The sequence below is a fragment of the Plenodomus lingam genome, assembly GCF_022343315.1.
Source record: "Plenodomus lingam strain CAN1 chromosome Unknown contig_14, whole genome shotgun sequence".
Taxonomy (NCBI): domain Eukaryota; kingdom Fungi; phylum Ascomycota; class Dothideomycetes; order Pleosporales; family Leptosphaeriaceae; genus Plenodomus; species Plenodomus lingam.
Window position 1 is genome coordinate 297,643 of NW_027093932.1, and position 21,400 is coordinate 319,042.

A 21,400-nucleotide genomic window follows, 5' to 3' on the forward strand; every position below is an offset into this window, starting at 1 on the left:
CGAAATGATAGCGATGGGTCGCGAAGACCATCTTGTCAGTACGAGTACATGTAAATCGTTGATTTGATCAGGAGGAAGGGAAGGGAAGGAAGGGAAGGGAAGGCAAGCGGTGGGCAACAACATAGGGAGGGTAGAAACAAGGGATTGTGCGTCAAAGCATTCCTGGGAAAAGCCTACGATCACAATGGGCAGCGCTGATCAGGCATGTTGCAAGTACCGAACCGATATTTGAATATTAGAGGCGTCTTCACGAGACGTTAATAGTGTGATTTTAATGATTCGAACCTCTGTAAGGACATATTGACAGCCGTCACTGATAGGTAGACGCCCAAAGCTCCACATGGACAGGTCGACTGTTGTTTCTTGTTAACGACTGTGGCAAAAGAGGTCTTAGATGTTCTCCTTATCAAAGCAAACATACAAGCCCATCCACCTAGAATAGAATGTTCTCACATATCTTAAGCTGTGCAAGGATATGTCTTCTGGGCTGTTTTCTCTGATTGTCGCACACAGCCTTGGAAGGTTGGGTTAGCAGGCGCGCCGAAGTTGACCAATCGACGAACCAGGAATTGGGCATTATGGCCACTGGCTAGCAAAGCAATCTGCCAAGGGCAGTTACGTAAGTGTCGCAATATCAATATCTTATCAATATCCCACCAATACATGTTCCACAAAGGGGTGGTGATACGAACCTTAAGAGAAGCTGTGTGGTTATAAGAATACAAAGCGGCAGGGTTAAGACAAAGAACCCCGCGTTAGGAACATAGCCTACAAAACCAGTATTAAGTGACTACTTTTATTCGTCTTAATTAGCTTTATAGATTCTTATAATAAGAAACTATAAGAAACTATAAGGAAGTATAACAACTATACAATACCCTTTTAGTAGATTATATTTAACCTTTAATAATAAGTAGTTATATTAATATATTTACATACTTTATCTTCTTATTTATCGCTCTTTTATTCCTAAGCAGTAAGAACTAACTATTATATTCTAATACTAGCCACTTTATATTATAGCTACTTAGATCATTATCCGTAATTCGCATGGATACTCATGCATTTTGAGCAATTACGGGATCCTGACGCATCGACGGGGCTAGGTTGGCGATATGACAGATCTTCTCAGCACATTCGCCCTGTTGTAGTTCATGTTTAGTATTCTAAGCTATCAGCAATAATACCCTGTCTGTCTTCGGACTGCTCTCTAGTCGTGGATACATACTGTTTTTATAATATTGGTGACAGCATCCAAGTCCTTCTCGTACTTTTGTACTCAAACAACGGGCGTAGTGTAGGCTAACCCCGATATTCAGCTCCCCAAACTCCATGCCGATGATACAGTTGCAGTCAAGTGGGAAGCTAATATGAATTTTCGGCGTTGTGCTGCGCTTGGAAGTATGTATTTCAAACCGCTGAAGGTACCAGTGATATTCGTCGTGTTTAGTCGAATGGCCAATAGCGTTCGTACTCCGCTCGTTCCTCCTCGGTCTCCGCCAACTGCTCAATCAGTTGTTCTTTCATTTCCTCAAGTGCCGCTTTACAAGCATCGTAGCGCTCGTGGTCAATGAAGCCCTTATCCGCCACAGTTCGCCCATAGTTTCCTTCACCTGCGCCACAAGTTCTGTTCCAGCCACCGCACAATCACATTTTGACTTGATGCGCTCAATGTCAGCATCCGAAAAATCGAAGGGGAATTGACTCTGGCCTGTGATTGCTGTCAGGGTTGGCCATGTATCCTTCAAATCTACTAAAAGAGACTGAAAGTGCGCCTCGCCGTACTCAAACATCCTGTGTGCTAGAAACAGTAGCCCGTATGACGCCGTCTTTTGGAACTCTGTTACCTCAAACAAGTCTGGATTCTTCGCTTGCATGAGTTTTCGCCACGCGATAAAAACATTTACATGGGCGTAATCACGCAGGGCTGCAGATTTCTCCTCAGAGGAAAGTCTTGAAAGGTCTGGCTTCGGAGTCAAATCGAGGTTCTCTGGCTCGAGGCCATCCCAGTCGAGGAACGCCGGATCCGCATTGTGGTTAAATAGAGGCGAGACGTGGCAAGACTGCCAATCGATGATGGCTGTAATCTTTCCAGGATTGTTGGGATCGACGAAGATGTTATCATCATGCAAATCGTCGTGCCAAAGGTATGGACCACGAATGGTTTTATTTCCAGGGAGAATTGCATCGACAATTTTTTGGTACTGGCCAAGCGCAGTGAGCTTCTCTTTGCGATCTGGCTGATAAAGTTTGAGGCCACAGAACAGAGCTATCTGTTTCGGCGGATCCAAGATCTGAGTTGCTTTCGTCTCCCTCTCACCGATTGATCGCAAGTACTGACTCAACGAGGACCCTACAAGAAATTCAGAGATGGTACGAAACTGTTGTAGGCTGCGACGTACATGGTCCTCTTCTGATGTCTAGGTCTGCCCGGCCAGCATCGTGCCAGTCCCTACCGGTAGCTGGTCCTAGAGCGAATTCTGATTTTTTGATGACTACGCCGTCTTGGACGTAATGGCTCACCGGAGATGACTTCATATCTTTAGCGTAGTACAAGCCGCCGTAGTGCGAGAATGAAATGCTCAGCCACCGCTTTTGAATCTGCACTAGGGCAAGCAGCACTTGAAGCTTTTGGGTAATGCCATCGCGTCCCAAACCTGAGAGAGAGGAACACCCTGTGCTTTTTCCATGATGATGTATTCAGCTCTAACTGAATGCGATTGGGCGTTCGAGTTCCATGCGTAAACACGAGGCGCAGGTGTATCAAGCACTCTCCTAGCCTACAACAGTGCTTAATTTAGTCCGAACTCCGAACTCGGTACTGATCAGCTTAAGAATACTCACAAAGTCCATTGTGGCGACTTCACTAGCCGTGGTGTAATGTGCGCGGCCTGCGTTCGGGTTGGGTACCTTTGCAACAACCTCTTGGCCGTCGTCCATAAGCATCAGGAAGGCTTTGTTGAACATCCCGTCCGCGAACTTTCTGATGTCAACACACTGAGCGGCCCCGACTGAGTCTGCTGCAACCTTCGCGAGCTCATTCATGTCGAACACAACCTCTCTTTTTCTGAGATTTTCGTTCTCATCCAAAATAAACCGACCGCGTGTGAATTTGAAAAACTCATCCCGGGTATTCCAATCTGAAGCAGTTGAGCGATGTGTTATTTCGACTTTAGTTGACCACTAGGGAATGTGTACCTGTAGTTTTAAAGCTCATTTTTGTGGACGGTATGCCTTTTGACGACGTGTAAGCTCTAAAACAAGGTAGATTGACCACCCTTGGGTTTTGAACATAGGCACGGAGAGCAGAACAGGTTTTCCTCATTTCCGGCATTGGACAGCGCATGACTCCCGATCACGCCTGCCTCAACGTCCCAACAGCTTTATGAGGAATAATAGGGCTCAGAAGAACACTTTGAAACATGCGTGTGCCTTGCTATGCATAATGTGGAGATGATGGCTAAGTGGCAGTAGTGATTGGTGTGACCGAAGCTTGAGATTTTCGAGCCGCACAATCTTATCATCGTTGCGATGTAGGTAGCACCTGCAGAAGCACACCAACAGTCTAATCTTTTGACCGCGAGCAATTTCCTTTGTTTGAAATCGAATGATCAATCGAATCCAGTAATTTCAGAGTCGTGTAAGAGTTGCGATATGACTGTATGTGCTGTGTGCATGGGCGGCATGTGCACGATAAATATTGGATGAGGGAGCAGAGTCTGTCGTTAGCCTACATGATTTTCTGTTTAAAGTCTGCTGTGATCGTACTATCATGCTTCTTTGTCAAGGGGTAATAGAAAGCCTTCATTGGCAATTTGTATGTTCATTCATGGTAGCAGCAAAGACTCATCAGAACTCTCTGGCTCTACACCCAACCCCCCATCCCGGCGATACACAAAAGCTGCTAAAACTGTTGGGCAAAGTCTTCTACTTGTTTCCATCTGTCTGTTCTTTCATCAAACAGGACAACACGTGCGATGTGGTCTAGTTGCTAGGTTTTGCCGCTCTCATCTCGCAGTCAGTACTCTGTCCTTCTACGGGCTTTAGGTTGATTAAACCTGGACATTTAGGCGTCATTATGCTTGTCTAGATCATATATGTCTGAAAACGCCTGTTTACAGTAGATTAGCAAAATGTAAAAATCTGTATACGCAGCATCATCAAGTCGTTCGTGTGAGGAAGGCGTGGGCGCTCTTCCGCTCGGAAGCCCTCGCAACATCCCTCAATGCGACGACATTCCCAAAGCCGAGGACTACACCATTGGCCGGTCTACAGGGGAAATATTGAATTCCGATTCTATCAAAGGTAATAAACATGCACAGGTTGTGGCCGCAGCTAGTACTCCAGGCTCCTCATGTACGAATACACCGCGTCCACGACGCCAACACTCCAACAACCATGCACCAGGTAAACCATCCATCCTAGGTAAGCCAGAGCGTCGAAAACTGTGCAGACATCATGCGAAATAAGCGCACATATCTTCCTACGAGTTGAGGTAGGCTCGGACGGCACCTTGCAGTCTAGAGGCGCCTTCTCCAAGCATGTTGGATAGGTTCTCAAGGTCATCACCAGCAGTGAGACCGAATTTGCGAACAAAGTCCTTTGCAGCAGACTCCAGATCACCGTAGTCTTCGTCTGCGCCATCTTCTTCTGGTCGGCCAAAGTATGCGTTGGATGAGATGGCTGTGGCGCCTTCGAAGCCTGTCAATGTTGTTAGCATGCCACAGTAGAAAGCGTGTCTCGAGAGACCATACCTGACAATCGCTCCTTGGCCTGCGCAGTTGCGGAAGGATCGAACGCGTTTCGTCCAAAGAACTCATCACTTCCGATACTCTTCTGTGTACCGAACCTCTCTCGCGCATATTTCTCGCTGTCATCCTCAACTGGCTTGCTCACGCTTCCGAATCCTCCCATCTTCTTTTGTGGTGCGGCAGGTTTCTTTCCTGCCCCAATCTGGCCAAATCCAAGGCGTCCAACGCCCATGCCTAGTCTCTCCAAATCCTGACTGGAACGCTCAGGCTTGGATGTGGAACCAAAGCCGCCTCGCGGTGGGGAAATGGGTGTCGGCGATATGATGGTGGATGCTTCAGAAGCCTTGGTCTTTGTAGAGGCAGCTTCAGCAGCCTCGGCATCGGGATCGTAGCCCAACTTCTCAATGCGCTCAGCTTCTTCGCGAGCCTTTCGCTCAGCTTCCTCAAAGTCCAACCCGCTGTCGGCCACCACCTTCTTCGCACCGAGGCCCTTCTTCTTTGCGCCCAAGATGTTCTTCTTCGGCGCGGCACCGCCGGTCGTCTTGCGCACTGCTGCAGGCTTTGCGGCAGGGACGGCGGTAGGTGCGCTAGAGCTGGGAGACCCTGCGAGTGGCGACTTTGGACGATCTGTTCCGTTGCCGTTCGCACCTGGCTTGAGGAATGGCGATCCGACACGGGGTGTACCGGTGCGAGAGGGAGGATTCGAGGGTCGCTTGATCGTAGGCTTGTCCCATGACGAGAAGAAATCGTCGTCTTCGCCAGCTGGGGTGTTGTTACCCTCGCTGCCTGCCGCATCTGGGGCATCTGTTATGACGACTTCGTCAGGATAGCTAGATGTTGTAGAGTCAGTACCGCAGTATGAGCACGATTGCGAGTAGAAACATACAGTCGAGCATCTGCAGCGCACCGCCGTGCCAGTTCCTCCTTATACTTGGTGGCGGCATTGCTGGTGTATTTGGCCTTGTGGTCCTTGCTAGCGAGGGCTGCAGAGCCTCCGTGTGACTGGAAGTACTTGGTTGCACTTTCGTTTCCGCCCACTTTCATGATTCGTAATTGATCCCATTGCCAGACTATGTCATGTCAGTATGCAGTCTTCCCAGTCTCTTGTCGGCTTGCATACTGTCGAGGTTGGTGGATCGCACAAACGAAATATGCACGCCCATGTTACGGTGGTTCGACGAGCAATCGAGACAGAGATAAATGCCAAAGGGAACAGAACTCCATGTCGGGTTCTTCGCGCCGCAGTCGAAACATATCTATGGTATCCATGTTTAGTGCCCTGCCGTTCTTGTCTCCCTTTGATGCTCTTACCTTGTTCGCGGGCTTTGCCTTCAATTTGGTGAATATCTGCTGCGACTGCGTCTTTGTAGCGAGCGCCATGCTGAGGACGGTTAAGAATGGCTGTACTCTGTTGGGCGGTAAAGGAGTCGAGCAATGGGCGATGTGGGGATTTATTTGGCGGCGACGATCGGGAATGCTAGGGTCCAGGTGTCCGTTTCCGCAGGCGCAATGCACACGTGACTACCACTTCGAATGCTGTTTTAGCAACCACAAACTTACTCGATCCTCTCTGGTATCCTGTCCTGAGCCAACTAGATTTTTCACAAGGCAAGTCGCCGTTCACATGTTATACAATATGTTCAATGCAATGGCCATGTCATCGAACATTCCTGATTCCATCTCCATAGGTCGGGTGCGGATGACGTCTGAACACCACCTTCCTCTCGATCGACCCATTCTACACCATTGAGAGTCTTGCAGATATTCTTGGGAAATAGCCATGGCCACGATGATCAACTAAAGCAACAAGATCTTTCAACAAGCATATTGACAATCATATACATACTCCTATAGCAGTTTGCTTTCTTTAAGCGTTCAATTAAGACTGAGACCGTGAGGCCCTGCCAACTCAAGACTCGCAATATATGTCCCCAGCAAACAACCACACCCCAACCCTAGCCTCAGTAAACAATACACTACTTTCCCCAACGTCACCCTCCTCCACCATACCAATCCCTCTCTAACCACACAATCCCCTTGCCCAATCAACCAATCCTGTGCTCGCCGCCACCGCCCAATCACAAGCGCCGCCATATACCAAAACGCCAAGTGCAGCAGCGAAGCCAGCGGTGCAATGCCCAAAATCCAGATGAGAAAGATCCTATTCCGCAGTATGGAAGCGATGCCAAAAATATTTCTGTATGCTGAGAGGACATACAGTGCGAGGCCGGCCACCATAAGGATCTGACAGAGTATGAGGATAACTTGGTCTTTGAACCAAGGCTTGGATGTGAAGCTAGGATATGGGTAGATGGGAAGGTTGACAAGACGTTCTTGGGGTAATAAGCGTGTTGAGACCGTGGATGTTGGTGAACGAGGGGTTATCTGGCGATGAGGTGACTTCTCTCGCGTTGTTCGCATTACAGGCGGAGTTTGGAGAGATGCATGGATGCCGGCGCTGTATGCTATTGTGCTGGGCGCTGATGCATTCCCCAATCCTGAGTTATTTCTAGCCTGCATCTCATGGTGGGTGACGGTATTCTCCAAAGAACTCGAACTGCACCCATCTTCAATTCTTTGCGATTGATGGGCCGTCTCGAGTGCCTTTGCGTCGTTGTCAAGATAGGCTTGAGCCATGGACAACAATGGCAGGAGGAGAAGAACGAGTGGCAGAGTTTGGCCAAATGACCAAACGTTCTCTTCCAAGATTTCATGGTTCTCCGTATAATTCCATCCATCGAAGTTGTAATTTGCCGAGTCTCTTGTTGTCCATATCTTAATAGTGCCCCACGCCATTGCGAATACCAGCCACATGATCTCTAGCAGCATGGATTCAGCAATATCGTAGAAAGCGCGCGCAGCAATGAACGCAGAATAAAAGGCCAGGTACGGTACTTGCCATAAATATGCAGGTAGCCTCCGACTAGTGGATCTCCGTTCGAGAAAGTGCAGCGTATGCTTGACCTTGGACCCAGGCCATTGACGAATGTACTTGCGCGACAATCCTGCAATTGGTTCGAATAACCGAAAGATGCAACGCACATAAGAGACTGCAACGACCACGACCGAGAATGCCATGGACCACAGTTTTGGCGACCGGCTGCGGAATTCCTTCATGGTTAGTTCCTTGTAGAAACACGCAGTACTGAGACTGGGGTAAAATCCTTGGCCATCGTTAGGATATTGATTGAGCCACATTTTGGAGCCTGTGGGAAGCAGTGCAGCAATCAAAAGTGTGCCAAGGATGCAGATTGAAACAACGCGGATAATTCGCATGTTTCTGTTTGACTGCAGGTAGCCATCGAGAAAAGTCATGGCTGAGACGAAAGAGAAACTTGCGAACCTATGGGAAATACCGACGGTCAGTTCATAAGCACAAATGTGACACTGAAAAGATTCTTACCAAGCTTCAAAGACCATAATTTGCCAGTGATAAGCAGAGAGACCACAGCGGACTTGTGAATAAGCTGCGATGAGAAGGCCGATGCCAGTGACAAGATTCAAGTCGCTAAGGATCAAAACTGACTTCTCCATGGCATATTCGAACCGCTTGCTTGGCTTCCATAAAATGATGCGTCCACGGACAAAAGTGAGGATCCCGCGATCAATCGAATTCACATATTTGTCTCCCCTGGAATTAATGCGTTCAAAGTCATGCACTGTGAGGTAGTGGAGCATGAGCAGGGCTATTGTGAGGTATGCTGATATGGAGAAACCAAGCACCACCTAGATTTGATGTCAGCCTGATTACGCACGAACTGCTCTCAAGGATGAGCCAGATTAGACTGACACCTATACCAGATAATTCGGGATTTGGACGTAGTTGTGGGACATTTTGTAATGCAGTGAGATTGGATAAGTGGAGCCATTCACAGGTAGAAACGTGACAATGCGTGCCTCCGTCCTCCAGAGGGGGAATGTGTGCCATGCTGGACCATGAAGATTGTGCCCGCCACGTATGGAGACTGAGTAGGTTGCTAATGTATTACTTGAGACATTTGGCAGTTTAACTACAACCGGACCAGGCTTCGGCCAGACAAAGACTTGTAGATTCGGCTAACACTAGGTCGAAACCATGTTATGAGCTGTCGCTGGTCGAGCCATCAAGCCAGTTCCAAGCAGACGAGTGACCCGACATTGCGTATGTTGAGTAACGCTCCGTGGTAAATGTTATGGTTCGAGAGGTAGAATGGTTGACTGAAGTCATACAGCACCAATGCAGGCGGAGAGCTTGACTGCCAAGACACGAGAGACTACCAATGGAGGGGCGAGCCAAATCAGCGAGACTGTTGAGTGCTGCCACCACGAATCAAAAAGCAAGCTGCTTGATGAATGTTCGAGAGATGGATAAGATGGTGTCTGAATTGAATTCTTGTCCGGCGTTGTGTTTTCTGGAGACGCTTGCACGTGAGGGGTGAAAGTCCATCTGGCCTTGGCAGAGCCGCAAAGCCCCGGCCACCGAACTCTTGGCGCAAGCCTAGTGGGGAACGAAGCCCTGAAATTATCGATAGGCCGACAACTTTTTGACAATTCGCAGACTCGCCGCCACAAATCTCTCCTCGCAGTCGCAAACATGAAGACTCAGTGGAAAGATATTCCTGCTGTGCCCACGAGCCAGGAGTTCCTGGACATTGTCCTCTCTAGAACGTATGTTCTTTTTGCCGTGTCAAAATATTGTGTCACACTAACTTTTTTTGCAGACGTACGAGCGAATCCTCACCAACATACAGCGCACAACAGCGGTAACATGCTAACAAATCGTAGAGCGCCGACTGCCTACGCAGATCCGAGCAGGTTTTAAGATCAGTCGTATCCGAGCCTTCTACACGCGCAAGGTCAAGTACACGGCCGAGACCTTCACCGAGCGCCTCTCCACCACAATCGAAGCCTTCCCTCGCCTGGCTGACATCCATCCCTTCCACCGCGATCTCCTTAACACCCTATACGATGCCGATCACTTCAGAATTGCCCTTGGCCAGTTGTCGACTGCCAAGACGCTCATTGAGACTGTCGCTCGCGACTACGTGCGCCTGTTGAAGTACGGCCAATCGCTCTTCCAATGCAAGCAGCTCAAGAGGGCAGCGCTTGGTCGCATGGCGACTATCTGCAAGCGCCTGAAGGATCCACTCGTCTATCTCGAGCAGGTCAGGCAACATTTGGGTCGTCTGCCCTCCATCGACCCCAACACCCGCACACTCGTCATTGCTGGTTTCCCCAATGTGGGAAAGTCTTCCTTCCTCAAGTCCATCTCGCGAGCCGATGTCGAGGTGCAGCCTTATGCTTTCACCACCAAGAGTCTCTACGTGGGACATTTGTACGTCTTGCTCAAGCGCTTCTGCTCGCAACCACGCTAACACCGCAAAAGCGACTACAAGATGCTCCGATTTCAAGCAGTAGATACACCTGGAATTCTGGACCATGCGCTCGAAGACATGAACACTATTGAACATCAGTCAATTTGCGCCATCGCCCATCTCCGTGCACACATCCTCTACTTCATGGATCTCAGTGAGCAGTGCGGTTACTCTGTCGCTTCGCAAATCGCCCTCTTCAACAACATCAAGCCTCTGTTCGCGAACAAGCTGATCTCAGTTGTCATCAACAAGATTGATCTTATGAAGCCCGACCAGTTGGACGCCGAAACACAGGAGCAACTACAGAGCATGCTGAAGTCTGGCGAGGTTGAGATGCTGGAGTTGTCCTGCAACACTCTCGAGGGCGTCATGGCTGTGCGAAACTCCGTTTGCGACCGCTTGATCGCGGCTCGAAATGCTGAGAAGCTCAAGGCTGGTACCAACAGCTCTGGCGAACCATCTGGCCGTCTCGGGGAACTCCTTCGTCGTATTCACGTTGCCCAGCCTCTGGGCGGCGTCACTCGTGAAACCTCTATCCCAGAAGCAGTACTCAACAGGAAGAAGTACGACAAAAACGATCCAGACCGACCGATGCTAGAACGCGATCTCGAAGAAGCCGATGGTGGAGCCGGCGTATACAACATTGATCTGCGCAAGAATTACCTGCTCGAAAACGACGATTGGAAGCATGATCGCATTCCCGAAGTCTTCAAGGGCCAGAATGTCTACGACTTCATCGACCCTGACATTGAGGCTAAGTTGGCTGCTCTGGAGGCGGAAGAAGAGAAGCTCGAGGCCGAGGGCTTCTACGAATCGGAAGACGAGCTCGAGGATGCGGAAGAAGCCGACATCCGGTACAAAGCTGAGCTCATTCGCGAGAAGAGGCAGCTGATCCGCAACGAAGCAAAGATGCGCAAGAGTCTCAAGAATAGGGCTGTCATTCCCCGAACGAAGAAGGCAAAGCAGCTGTCCCAGATGGAATCCCATCTCGAGAGTCTTGGCTACGACTCCTCCAAGGTGGCCGAGCGTGCTCAAAGCCAAGCTCGAGGCCGCAGCCTTGCCCGTGGACGATCAGAAGGACCCAACAGCGACGCCATGGACATTGACACACCTAGAACTGCGTCTGAGCGGGCCAAGAGCCGCGGAAGAAGCGCGAGCACGAACAGGCGAACGGACGGAGTGACGAATGAAGCTGCCGCCTCCAAGGCAGAGAAGGTGGCCAAGCTCTCACAGAGGAAGATGAACAGAATGGCCCGACAGGGTGAGGCGGATAGACATTCGACTGGCTCGTTGATCAAACATTTGGTACGTCTCCTTTGGTTTTTCCCTTTCTTTTTCTTGTTCACGTCAGCACTCTACATTGCAACAAAGCCACTAACGTACTCTTTTAGACTGCCGGTAAGCGTGGTATCGGCAAGACTAGCCACAGATAGAGACGAGCGGCCATTTCCAATATTAATTGTCTCCGCACATCGTGTCTGTCTGTCTGGCTGGCTGGCTGTCTGGCGGCTGTGACGAAAAATTCTTTTCATGGTAGGCGTTTCGGAATGGCATGCGAAGTCGATATACCAGCTCGTCAGTTTTACGATTTTGACGTGCTTGAATACGAATACAAATTCATGTTTATATATCACACACCCCGTTTGCTCATGTGATGTGGATGTCCCATGGGGAAAGCAGTTGATTTGAACGGAAAAAGGGCACTTGAATCGAGAGTCTGGTGATTTGTCGTTGTATGTTGGCATGCAGATTGGATTTACCGATGTGCCAACATACCAGCTCCAAAGCATACACGCACATACACGACGCCTCAAAGGCGGAGTCAGGATAGATGCACGTCACAAACATGTGAACCCGCCTCTCCGGCTCCCAAAAGACGCAATAATCTTAGTCACATTTGCATTCACATTACCATCATTCTCCTTTTGATCATGTCTACATCGTACATTTACTCTTGATACAACAGGAATCCTGGCCACCCAGAAAACCCCACCATCACCACCAAGAAAAAAAAGTAGCAAAAAAAAATGCCTGCGCACAGATGAGTGAGAAATTCCCAACGACAGCAACACCCGGCTGGTCAAATGTGAATTGTCAGATTACGCCGCTTTTCTTTTCTTCTTCTTCTTCTGCTTCTGCTTCTCGTCTCCTTTGGGAATAAAAGTCGGAGGAATAAAAAACGGCTGGCTATTGTACAGGGGGTTGAGTCCCAGAGTGGCGAGAGAGGCGCTAGATGGTGCTATGACCTAAGGGTGGTGGCTGTGGACGCGACGGTGAGAAGAACGGAAAAGGAAGGGGGAATCTTCGTCCATTCCCTGTGCGTGTGGCTTTGATTGATTCGGAGGGACTTGAATCGATATCAAGGGCGAGAGGGGAGAAGGGTGAATCTCGGTTATGAGTGGGAATGGTCAGATGCGGGTTCGAAGAAGACCTTTCTCGTAATCTGTAGACTTTGTTAACGCGCTGTGTGATTTGACGGTGGAGTTTCCACAAAGGAGGAGACATACTGCCCAACTTCCTGCCACAGCGGCGCAAATGCCAGAACTAATCGCCATTTGCCTTGTGCCCCGCGTACTTTTGAATATCGCGCCGCTGAGGGCGCCCGCGACCACACTGTTGGTCATGTCGTGCTTGCCTCGGTAGTAGCCAATTGTGCTGTTTATCCCATTGTAGACCATTGCAATCACACCCGCGCTGTTTCCCAAAAAGGGACCTCGCCGTGTAATCGCATTGAGAACACCGTTCAGTCGCAACCGCGGTGGCATGCTCGGCGGGTTCTTCTTCAGTCCCTCTGCTAACCCCCATGCTCCTCCTATCGACAATGCGGTGAGGTAGCTGACACCAGTTCCATAACACAAGTCGTCTGACCAGCCGCGGGACGGGAGCGCAGATTGGTTGTCGGAAAGGACGGAATCCTCGAGAGACAGATATTCAAGTGTGTCTTGGGTGAGGCCGGCGAGGGGGTGTAATTGCACAGGGTCATAGGTTACTTGGAGGGGATTCTGGATGGTGCTTGGGTCGAAGGGGATGGCTTGAAAGCTGTCTTCTTTTACGAAGTCGTTGTTTTGCGTCTGTGGCGATTGTGAGGGTGCGGGAGCGGACTTTCGTCCCGTGAGGCTGTCCCAGCTGGGGGTTTGTTAGGAAATGGACAAGGACTGGAATACATGTGGGTGGAAGGTGGTGTATGCCATACATGGTCATTTTTGAAGATGGTCGACTCTGACGAGTGACGGTAGTAAATAAGCGACTGAAGGCTGCGCCCAGCTATTTTTCTTCCTCGATATACCGCCAGCACAGTCGCGGATTGATGTTCCCTCTTTTCCTTTTCAACGCCTGAAATGCTGCAGAAGAGATCAAAGGGAAAAATAGAAGGGGGCAATGCTGAGGCGAAGATGCGCAGGCAGACGGCGGGTGAGGGATTGGGTTGGAGGCGTCGATGTCCAGGCTTGTCGCGAAAAGTTCTGGTGAGCGTGACGGAACGATTGGAGTGCACGGGCCACGGGCCAATCGACTTTCTCTTTCTCGAAGGGTCTTGTCCGCCACTTTGATTCCGAACATCGGAAAGGAATTCGGAGATTCAGAGCAAGGAAGGCTAGGGGACGTGAAAGAAACATCATTTCAAGGACTGCGACTGCGACATCAACCAATCTCCGGCCTAGATCTTCGTCCTCGAGGAAAACTAGACACCAATCCAATTCACAGTACAATGGCGCTCCCAGCATACAAGCAAGCTTTCCTCAAGGACTGCGTGGCCGCCGACGCCCTCAAGTTTGGCACCTTCACCCTAAAATCCAAACGCACATCCCCCTACTTCTTCAACGCAGGACTCTTCCACCGCGCAGATCTGCTGCGTTCCATCTCCTCTGCATACGCTCACACCCTCAAAGCCCATGGTGAAGCAGACCCCACTTTCCAATGGGACATCCTCTTCGGCCCCGCCTACAAAGGCATTCCTCTGGCCGCAGCTACCATCGACAAACTGGCCGACCTAGATTGCAGCAAGTATGGGAAAAAGAGCTATAGTTTCAACCGCAAGGAAGCCAAGGACCATGGCGAGGGTGGCAACATTGTCGGTGCAAGTCTCAAGGGGAAGAAGATTGTCATTGTCGATGATGTCATCACTGCTGGCACTGCGATTCGGGAAGCGATTGAAATCATCAAAAGGGAGGGTGGGGAGTTGGTGGGCATCATTGTCGCGTTTGACAGACAAGAGAAGACGCCGACTGCAAATGACGATGATGGCAAGCCTGGGCCGAGTGCGATTGGACAGGTGAGGAAGCAGTATGGGATCCCTGTTCTGGCCATCCTGACGCTAGACGATGTCGTCGAGTATCTGAAGAGTTTGGGAGGTGAGGAGGATCGGAAGAGGTTGGACGACTACAGGGCGAGGTACAAGGCCAGCGACTAGGAGGGTGGACCAACCATCTTGCTTTGAGACATTGGCCGATGATGGATCTGTTTCTGATACCCAACATAGGTACACATACATAGTAACTACCCAGGTAGTGCCTGTGGAATGCCATGCCTGGTCCAGGGCACTGATGATGGGACGAGGGTATACCACCAACATGGAGGAGCCACTACAGGATCGACATATGCCGACATAGTTTTGAGGTGGGAAATTGCCAGTTGGAATAAGCACTACTCTTCAAGCATGCCCTAGCACCACATCAAGCACCAGCATCATACCGAGCATCATGTCATGTGTGGAGAGCGTAGAACCACATGCGCTCAGTGGGCGTTGGTGAGTGCTCAAATCAAAAGCAACCTCTGCTCGTCGAACATGTTTGTACACACCCCACAGTCCGTCCCCATTGATCACGGTACAGGAGTGGACCAGCGTGTGTCGAATGCCCACCTGATATGTCGACTCCATGTCGGTAAAGACGGAGGGATCTGGAATTCTGGCACACGGTCAGTAACCGCCGAACCAATGCAGACAAGCGGGGCCGTCGCCGCACATTGCAAGACGACCCCGAAGCGCACGACACAGCACGCTTCGCCCGTTGGCTTTGGCTTCCGTGTGCCCTTCATCTATTTCCCTGGGAGACGTCAATTGACCAGCTGTGTTTACATGGTACCGCCGAGTATAACGCCAATCATCGTCAGCCCACCCACCCTCCCACTGTTCCCTCTGCAGTTTCCGCACTCTGCCGATACATCTTAGCTTGGCAGGTACTTGCTCTGCACTGACATGGACGTGCTTTCGATACCAGGTCCTCTGTACACTTGTCACTCCGCCCAGTATCCCTTTGTTGACATGATTGTCCAATCGATCATGGCATCCTCCTCGCGCTTCCTACCTCGCTAACATTTCCTTCCATTCTCTCACCCAGTATCCTCCTTTCAGGGTGGTTCGCGTTGGCCCACATATACCATTACGAGTTACTCGGATATCGGGTCGTCGTCACACGTCTTAACACATCAGCACCGCTGGCGGAAACATTCGACCCTCGATGAGAACTGCCAGGCGGGCTCAGTATTCTTACCATGGCTAAGATCCGATTGCGGCGGAGCGCGCCTTTTACGCCTTATTCGCGACAACACAAGCGGACGCTGACATACCTGCTTGTCGGCACCATGCTATTCGCCGCATACTACTTGTACACTGAGAGGCCAATCGATCCTCTAGCCGTTGCCTTTGATCACCATCAGGCTTATATGAACGATGCGACCCACAATCTGCGAGCAGAACAATCCTACGATTGGCGAACGGCGCCTTTCATAAACAAGATCAAATCCTACATACCACTACCAAGCGGCCAACCCCGCGACCTACCACGCATCCAATCCAAAGACTTCCCGGAAACGAGAGCAGAGAGGAAACAGAGAGAGAGAAGGAGAAATTATGTGAGAGAGGAGTTCAAGGTTGTTTGGGAGAGTTATAGAGTCCTTGCTTGGAAACAAGATGAGCTGCTCCCAGTGAGCGGAGGGGGGACCGAGGCATTTGGCGGCTGGGGCGCAACGTTGGTAGACTCGCTGGATACACTATGGATTATGGGGCTCAAGGAACAATTTCATGAAGCCCTGGACGCCGTGGCAACCATTGACTTTGGTACGACAGACTTGAACGCCATAAGCGTTTTCGAGACCACCATTCGATATCTCGGGGGCTTCTTAAGCGCCTACGATCTGAGCCAGGAGCCGATGCTGCTTGAAAAGGCCATACAAGTGGGAGAAATGATCTACCGTGCCTTCGACACGGCAAACCACATGCCTCTCGGCTCACTCGACATTGAAGCTGCTAAAGTCGCGGAGCGCACAGAATTTGAGAATGAGTACAGTCTTTGCTTCGCCTGCCTGGGCTCCCTGACCATGGAATTCACCCGCCTTGCGCAAATTACATCTGAGCCCAAATACTACGACATTGTAGCCCGCGTCAGCCTTCTCCTCGAACGCGAGCAGTCCAACACTAAACTTCCCGGCCTCTGGCCCACCACCTTTAACCCCACCACCCAACTCTTCAACTCATCGAATCGCTTTTCCATCGGCGCCCTCGCCGACTCGACGTACGAATACTTCCCGAAAATGCACGCCCTCCTCGGCGGCCTCGACCCAATTTATGAAAGCATGTATACCACCGCCGCCACCAAAATAGACCAGCACCTGATCTTCCGGCCTATGGTCCCCAACGCCGACCACGGCGAAAACATTCTCGTATCTGGCGACGCAAGCGTGTGGAGCACAGACGTACCCAACCTCGACCCCCAGGGCCAGCACCTCACCTGCTTCATCGGCGGCATGTTCGCCCTTGCAGGCCGGCTCTTCAATCTCCCCGCCCAAGTCACGCTCGGCGCAAAACTGACCAACGGCTGCATCCACGCCTACGCTTCGATGCCCTCGGGTATCATGCCTGAAACCTTTTCCATGCTGCCCTGTGCCGACCGCGCCTCTTGCCCTTGGAACCAGACGCGCTGGGACGAAGCTGTCAGTGGGGAGACGCGCGAAAGCGTGCCGGGCTTCATTATTCAAGACGCGCGCTACTTGCTGCGGCCAGAGGCCATTGAGTCGGTCTTTGTCATGTATCGCGCCACGGGCAATCGCGTCTATCTAAATCACGCGTGGGACATGTTCGTCGCTATTGTGCGCGCATCCCGCACACGGTATGCAAACGGGCAGGTCAAGAACGTGCTGCGTACTTCTCAAGACCCTCGGACAACCCCCACCACCACCACTGCTGCTGCTACTGCCACTAGTACCGACACCACAGACGCCATCTCGGACCCCAACCAAGCCAGCAACATTGAAGACAAGATGGAAAGTTTCTGGACCGCCGAGACGCTCAAGTATTTCTACCTCATCTTTAGTAGACCGGATATGATCAGTCTGGACGAGTGGGTGTTCAACACAGAGGCCCATCCTTTTCGTAGACCCCAGGCTGGCAAGCCCGATGCGCTTCCGGGTTCAGGTGGGTGAGGGCGAGGGCGGGAGATGCTGATGTTGTGAGGGAAGCGGGCTAGTGCGTGTATGCTTGGTTGGAGCCGAGTTTGGGCTTTTGTTGCTGGATTTGCGGATTGCAGGGCCGAGGGCGAGCATGGGCTGGATTTCAGTCTACTCTGTCCATTCAGTCTGGACATCAATTCGCTTTTCTTCTTGTAGCCGTGTACTGCTGATGGAGTTTTTTTTTTTTTTTTTTTTTTTTTTTTTTTTTTTTTTGGTTTTTTTTTGGCCTTGGGTCAGATTCATAGGCTAGCTGGGCATAGCTATTTGACTGTTCAAGGCAATGCATGTCACGCACGCACGCACGCATGCACGACGCCCAGGTATTCGCAAAGAGTGGCGGGTTTTTTGGGGGTTTTTTTTGGGGGGGGGGGGGGGGGCGTATTGGTGGAAGATTTTGTTCAAGTATCAATATCAATCTCACCGCACCATCGAGCACGCACAACGCACAACGCACAACCACAATCAGCATATTCCCACATACCAAGAAAAAGTACACCAAATCTACTCATCATTGCTCACACAAGCATAGCAATTTCCAGCTAGCATCCACAGACCGCAAAGCAAGTCACAACATGCGAATAATGCGCACATTTCTGTTTTATTCATAAAACTTGACAAACTAGCATGTATTATCCCCCCGCTCGGAACCCAGGAACAAAATCCCAAATCACCGACCATGCCCAAAACCTCCATCTTTCCTTGGCAAAAAACAACAACAACAACATTGACAAAAAAAAGTAAAAACACACACATTTGACGAGTGCCGTTGAGGGCAAAAAAACAACCCGTCGGGTATCTCTTCTTCGAAAAGGCTCGACTCTGCATTCCAATGCATGCCATGCACCAGCAAGCCCAATAGCTAAACAGCAAACATCCCCCCTTTTTATATTCCCTTGGGGCCCTTGGGGGGGATTTTCCTTTGTGCGTTGTTCTTTTGAAAAATAGGTTGCAATCCACATGAATGATTTGCTGTATCATTACGGTCGTCAGGTTGAAGAGACGCCTCCCAGATGCTTTTTTCTTGTAGTAGAAATTGGAAAAAAAAAAGAGCAAAGAAGAGAGAAGGACGAAGGGGAAAGATGCAAGTGGGTGTGCTTTTGAGCACGATGTGGAAAAGAATAAAAAAGATGGGGGATGAAACTACCATGGAAGAAAAGTGGCCAGCGGTTGAGAGCGGGAGCCGAGGCAGATGCCACTGTTGAAAAGTGGATGAGGATCATCTACACCAGGCGGTGCAGATTCAAGGATGATACAAAGCCGAAACAAGGGGTGTCGGCGTACTGAGAAGAGTAAGATTGCTTGGCGGGCGAATAAATGGAATTAGTTGGACAGGGCCAGCTTCTTCACTTTGTTGGTCACTTCGACGGCTGCAGATTTGGCAGCATCGATTAAGTTGGCGTCTTCCATTGTGGAGTACTCTGGGAGCGTCCCGCTGGTGCCATTGGCTCCGTTTGTACCATCAGCACCTTTGGCAGCGTCGGCACCGTTCGTGCTGTTCGTTTCCCGGGTAGCTTCCTGGCCGTTGGAAGTCGCTACCTCACCGCTAAGGCTCTGGATTGGCTTGTCCATATCCTTCACTGCCAGTCCATCAAAGATGGGGAAGATGCCGCGAGTAGCATGGAAATCGTTGTGTACAATGTTGAGGAGGTACCAAGTATCCACTACCTTCTGGACAGCGTGGCGCGCGGGGCTCACGGACGAATGACAGTTGGCCCACTGTTGGCCAAGTCTGTAGAACTCGTCTTTCCACGCGAGAAAACTGACAGTCTCTACAATCGTAGGCTGCACAATCTCTTTGCCAGGGAAGACGCCCCAGGTCACCGCATTAGGACCTTCATTGGGTGCGTTCGTCTTGAGATCACCGTCCTTGTTGACAGCGTAATAGGTAAACTCTTCGTCGCGCTCGATTCGGCTGATGATCTCGCCAATATACTCGGGCGAAACCAGGACTTCTAGGTAAGCCTTCTGGTAGACGTAACCGTTGCGGGGACCCCATCCAAAGACCGGATCAGACGACTTTGCACCATTCACAGCAGGCTGGGAGTTGATGGTCAGGAAACCGCGACGGTTGAGATCGATCAAATCGTCCTGAATAGAGCCGGCCTCGTTGGTGATGGGCTGCTCACTCCATGGCAATGAATCCAGTTTGCCTTGCATGTAGCGGACAAACAGATCAGAAAAGTCTCGAATAGAGATGGGTGTACCCCAGAGCTTGATGTTTTGCTCGTTGGTGCCCTTGAGACCGATACCGTACGAGTCTAATTCACCAAAAGCAGGTGATCGAGAATCACCCCAGCGGCCGTTGGGAAATTCGTCCCAGTCTTGTGTACGTGCGACGTAGGATCGGTTGCGGTTGCGCCAAAAAATGGGTCGTACGTTCTCCTCGCGGCGATTGAGGCCGAGGGAAGGTCGCCATGGCAGGGGCTTCTCGAGAGGTGATCGCTGATCGGGCAGCAGTTCTAATTCTTCCAAGACCATACGCGTGGCTTGTGCAAGGTTCATCGTGTAGCTAGAAGTGTCAGTGACCCTGTGCGCGCTGTCTACATGCCACCACCTACAAATGGAGATGCAGGATGCCAGCGTCGATGAGTTTCCTGCACATGTCTGCTACCAGGCCTTTTCCGACCTCGCGCACTTCCACATCGTCGTTCTTCACAGGCTCGAGCGCCTCGGTCCAGTGCTGTGGGATGTTGCATCTAGTCCACTGGGCTCTGCGTAAAAAGGCGGCATGGGTATGGATGGGCATGATGCCTGGAATGATGGGAACGTCGACGCCCTTGGCTCGGACCTTGCGCACCCACTCGAGGAAGATGTCTGTGTCGTAAAACATTTGGGTGACGATGAAGGTTGCACCTGCGTCCACCTTTTCCTTCAAGTGATCGATGAGCTCGTCCACATTGTCGTTGTCGTCGCTGCCTTCCGAGTAGCCGGCGACACCGATGTCGAAATGATTTCCATAACGCTCCCTGATGTAGACGACCAGGTCCTTGGCGTAGCGGAAGCCGCCAGCAGTAGCTTCCCACTTCTCCCTCTCACGGGGCGGGTCGCCGCGCAAGGCGAGTATATTTGTGCAGCCAGATTGATAGGCGTCTCGTAATGCTTCGTCGAGCTTCGATTTCTCCATGTCGGTACAGGTGAGGTGCATGCACGTTTCCAGGCCGTAGACGGACTGGGCAACCTTGACCATCTCGCAGGTGAGCTTCGAGTGGCGACCACCGGCGCCCCAGGTGATGTCGATAAATTGAGGACCGAAGCCATGCATGCGGTCCATGCGGTCGTAGAGATTTTGGACACCCTGTAGATTGACTGTCAGGCCAAGAAAGCTCGAAGCATCTCCGAGGGCATCAGCATGCGGCCTACCTGGGCTGTCTTTGGGGGGAAGAACTCGAAGGAGAAGGTGGGCTTTCCGTCCTCCCTGGCTTGGGCCAGTTTCTTGGAGATGTGCATGGTGGCCGGTTGGTCGGTCGAGGAAGAAGAAGGTGGGCAAGGGAACCGGGAAACAGGGAAGAAAGTGCGTCTCTGTCGAGGCGGACGGGGTCAGCCGCGGCTTACAGTCTCACGGGTGATGATGGAGAGCAGGATGCAGGCCGCGATGCGCTTCCCAACTCACACCGAAACTTACTATACTCTACCAGGGTGGTAACACTCGGTCCATTCAACGTGCCACAAACTATCCGAAATAGCGCTTGCGGGCCCAGCGATCTGCGAGAAGACGCGACATGTACTCTCGACGACAAGAGAGCTTTGGGGGGGGGGATGGGGACAGTTTTGTCCTGAGGCCAGCAGCAGCAACAGAAGATCAAGGCCGTGATGCGTTGACGTGCAGGATTGCTTAGCGGTGGGATCATCGGG

At 51.0% G+C, this 21,400-nt stretch overlaps 7 protein-coding genes across 7 annotated transcripts; 3 read left to right on the forward strand and 4 right to left on the reverse strand.

The window, feature by feature from the left end:
- Positions 1-1,523: 1,523 nt before the first annotated feature.
- IAQ61_002196 (uncharacterized protein) lies at positions 1,524-3,217 on the reverse strand (the record flags this gene model as incomplete). Its single annotated transcript, XM_066095441.1, has 5 exons — positions 1,524-2,353; positions 2,403-2,601; positions 2,658-2,780; positions 2,845-3,140; positions 3,199-3,217. The coding sequence occupies 5 exons, from the start codon at positions 3,215-3,217 to the stop codon at positions 1,524-1,526; spliced, it is 1,467 nt and encodes a 488-aa protein (XP_065954277.1).
- A 1,009-nt stretch (positions 3,218-4,226) lies between these two features.
- IAQ61_002197 (uncharacterized protein) lies at positions 4,227-8,714 on the reverse strand (the record flags this gene model as incomplete). The annotated part of the gene is made up of 9 exons (XM_066095442.1): positions 4,227-4,701; positions 4,755-5,581; positions 5,638-5,821; positions 5,872-6,007; positions 6,063-6,152; positions 6,312-6,343; positions 6,644-8,094; positions 8,155-8,477; positions 8,550-8,714. Coding segments are annotated over 9 exons (3,426 nt in total), but the record flags the coding sequence as incomplete, so codon positions are not given.
- A 610-nt stretch (positions 8,715-9,324) lies between these two features.
- On the forward strand, positions 9,325-11,538 carry NOG1 (Nucleolar GTP-binding protein 1; the record flags this gene model as incomplete). Its single annotated transcript, XM_066095443.1, has 5 exons — positions 9,325-9,398; positions 9,452-9,459; positions 9,516-10,065; positions 10,117-11,410; positions 11,497-11,538. The coding sequence occupies 5 exons, from the start codon at positions 9,325-9,327 to the stop codon at positions 11,536-11,538; spliced, it is 1,968 nt and encodes a 655-aa protein (XP_065954279.1).
- Positions 11,539-12,497: 959 nt separating this feature from the next.
- IAQ61_002199 (uncharacterized protein) lies at positions 12,498-13,306 on the reverse strand (the record flags this gene model as incomplete). Its single annotated transcript, XM_003834029.1, has 3 exons — positions 12,498-12,548; positions 12,613-13,231; positions 13,299-13,306. The coding sequence occupies 3 exons, from the start codon at positions 13,304-13,306 to the stop codon at positions 12,498-12,500; spliced, it is 678 nt and encodes a 225-aa protein (XP_003834077.1).
- Positions 13,307-13,541: 235 nt separating this feature from the next.
- PYR1 (Orotidine 5'-phosphate decarboxylase) lies at positions 13,542-14,513 on the forward strand (the record flags this gene model as incomplete). Its single annotated transcript, XM_066095444.1, has 1 exon — positions 13,542-14,513. One exon carries the CDS (start codon positions 13,542-13,544, stop codon positions 14,511-14,513), a length of 972 nt encoding a protein of 323 aa, XP_065954280.1.
- Positions 14,514-15,595: 1,082 nt separating this feature from the next.
- On the forward strand, positions 15,596-17,521 carry IAQ61_002201 (uncharacterized protein; the record flags this gene model as incomplete). The annotated part of the gene is made up of 1 exon (XM_003834031.2): positions 15,596-17,521. The coding sequence occupies one exon, from the start codon at positions 15,596-15,598 to the stop codon at positions 17,519-17,521; it is 1,926 nt and encodes a 641-aa protein (XP_003834079.2).
- A 1,347-nt stretch (positions 17,522-18,868) lies between these two features.
- IAQ61_002202 (uncharacterized protein) lies at positions 18,869-20,995 on the reverse strand (the record flags this gene model as incomplete). Its single annotated transcript, XM_003834033.1, has 3 exons — positions 18,869-20,057; positions 20,107-20,843; positions 20,909-20,995. The coding sequence occupies 3 exons, from the start codon at positions 20,993-20,995 to the stop codon at positions 18,869-18,871; spliced, it is 2,013 nt and encodes a 670-aa protein (XP_003834081.1).
- Positions 20,996-21,400: the final 405 nt, after the last annotated feature.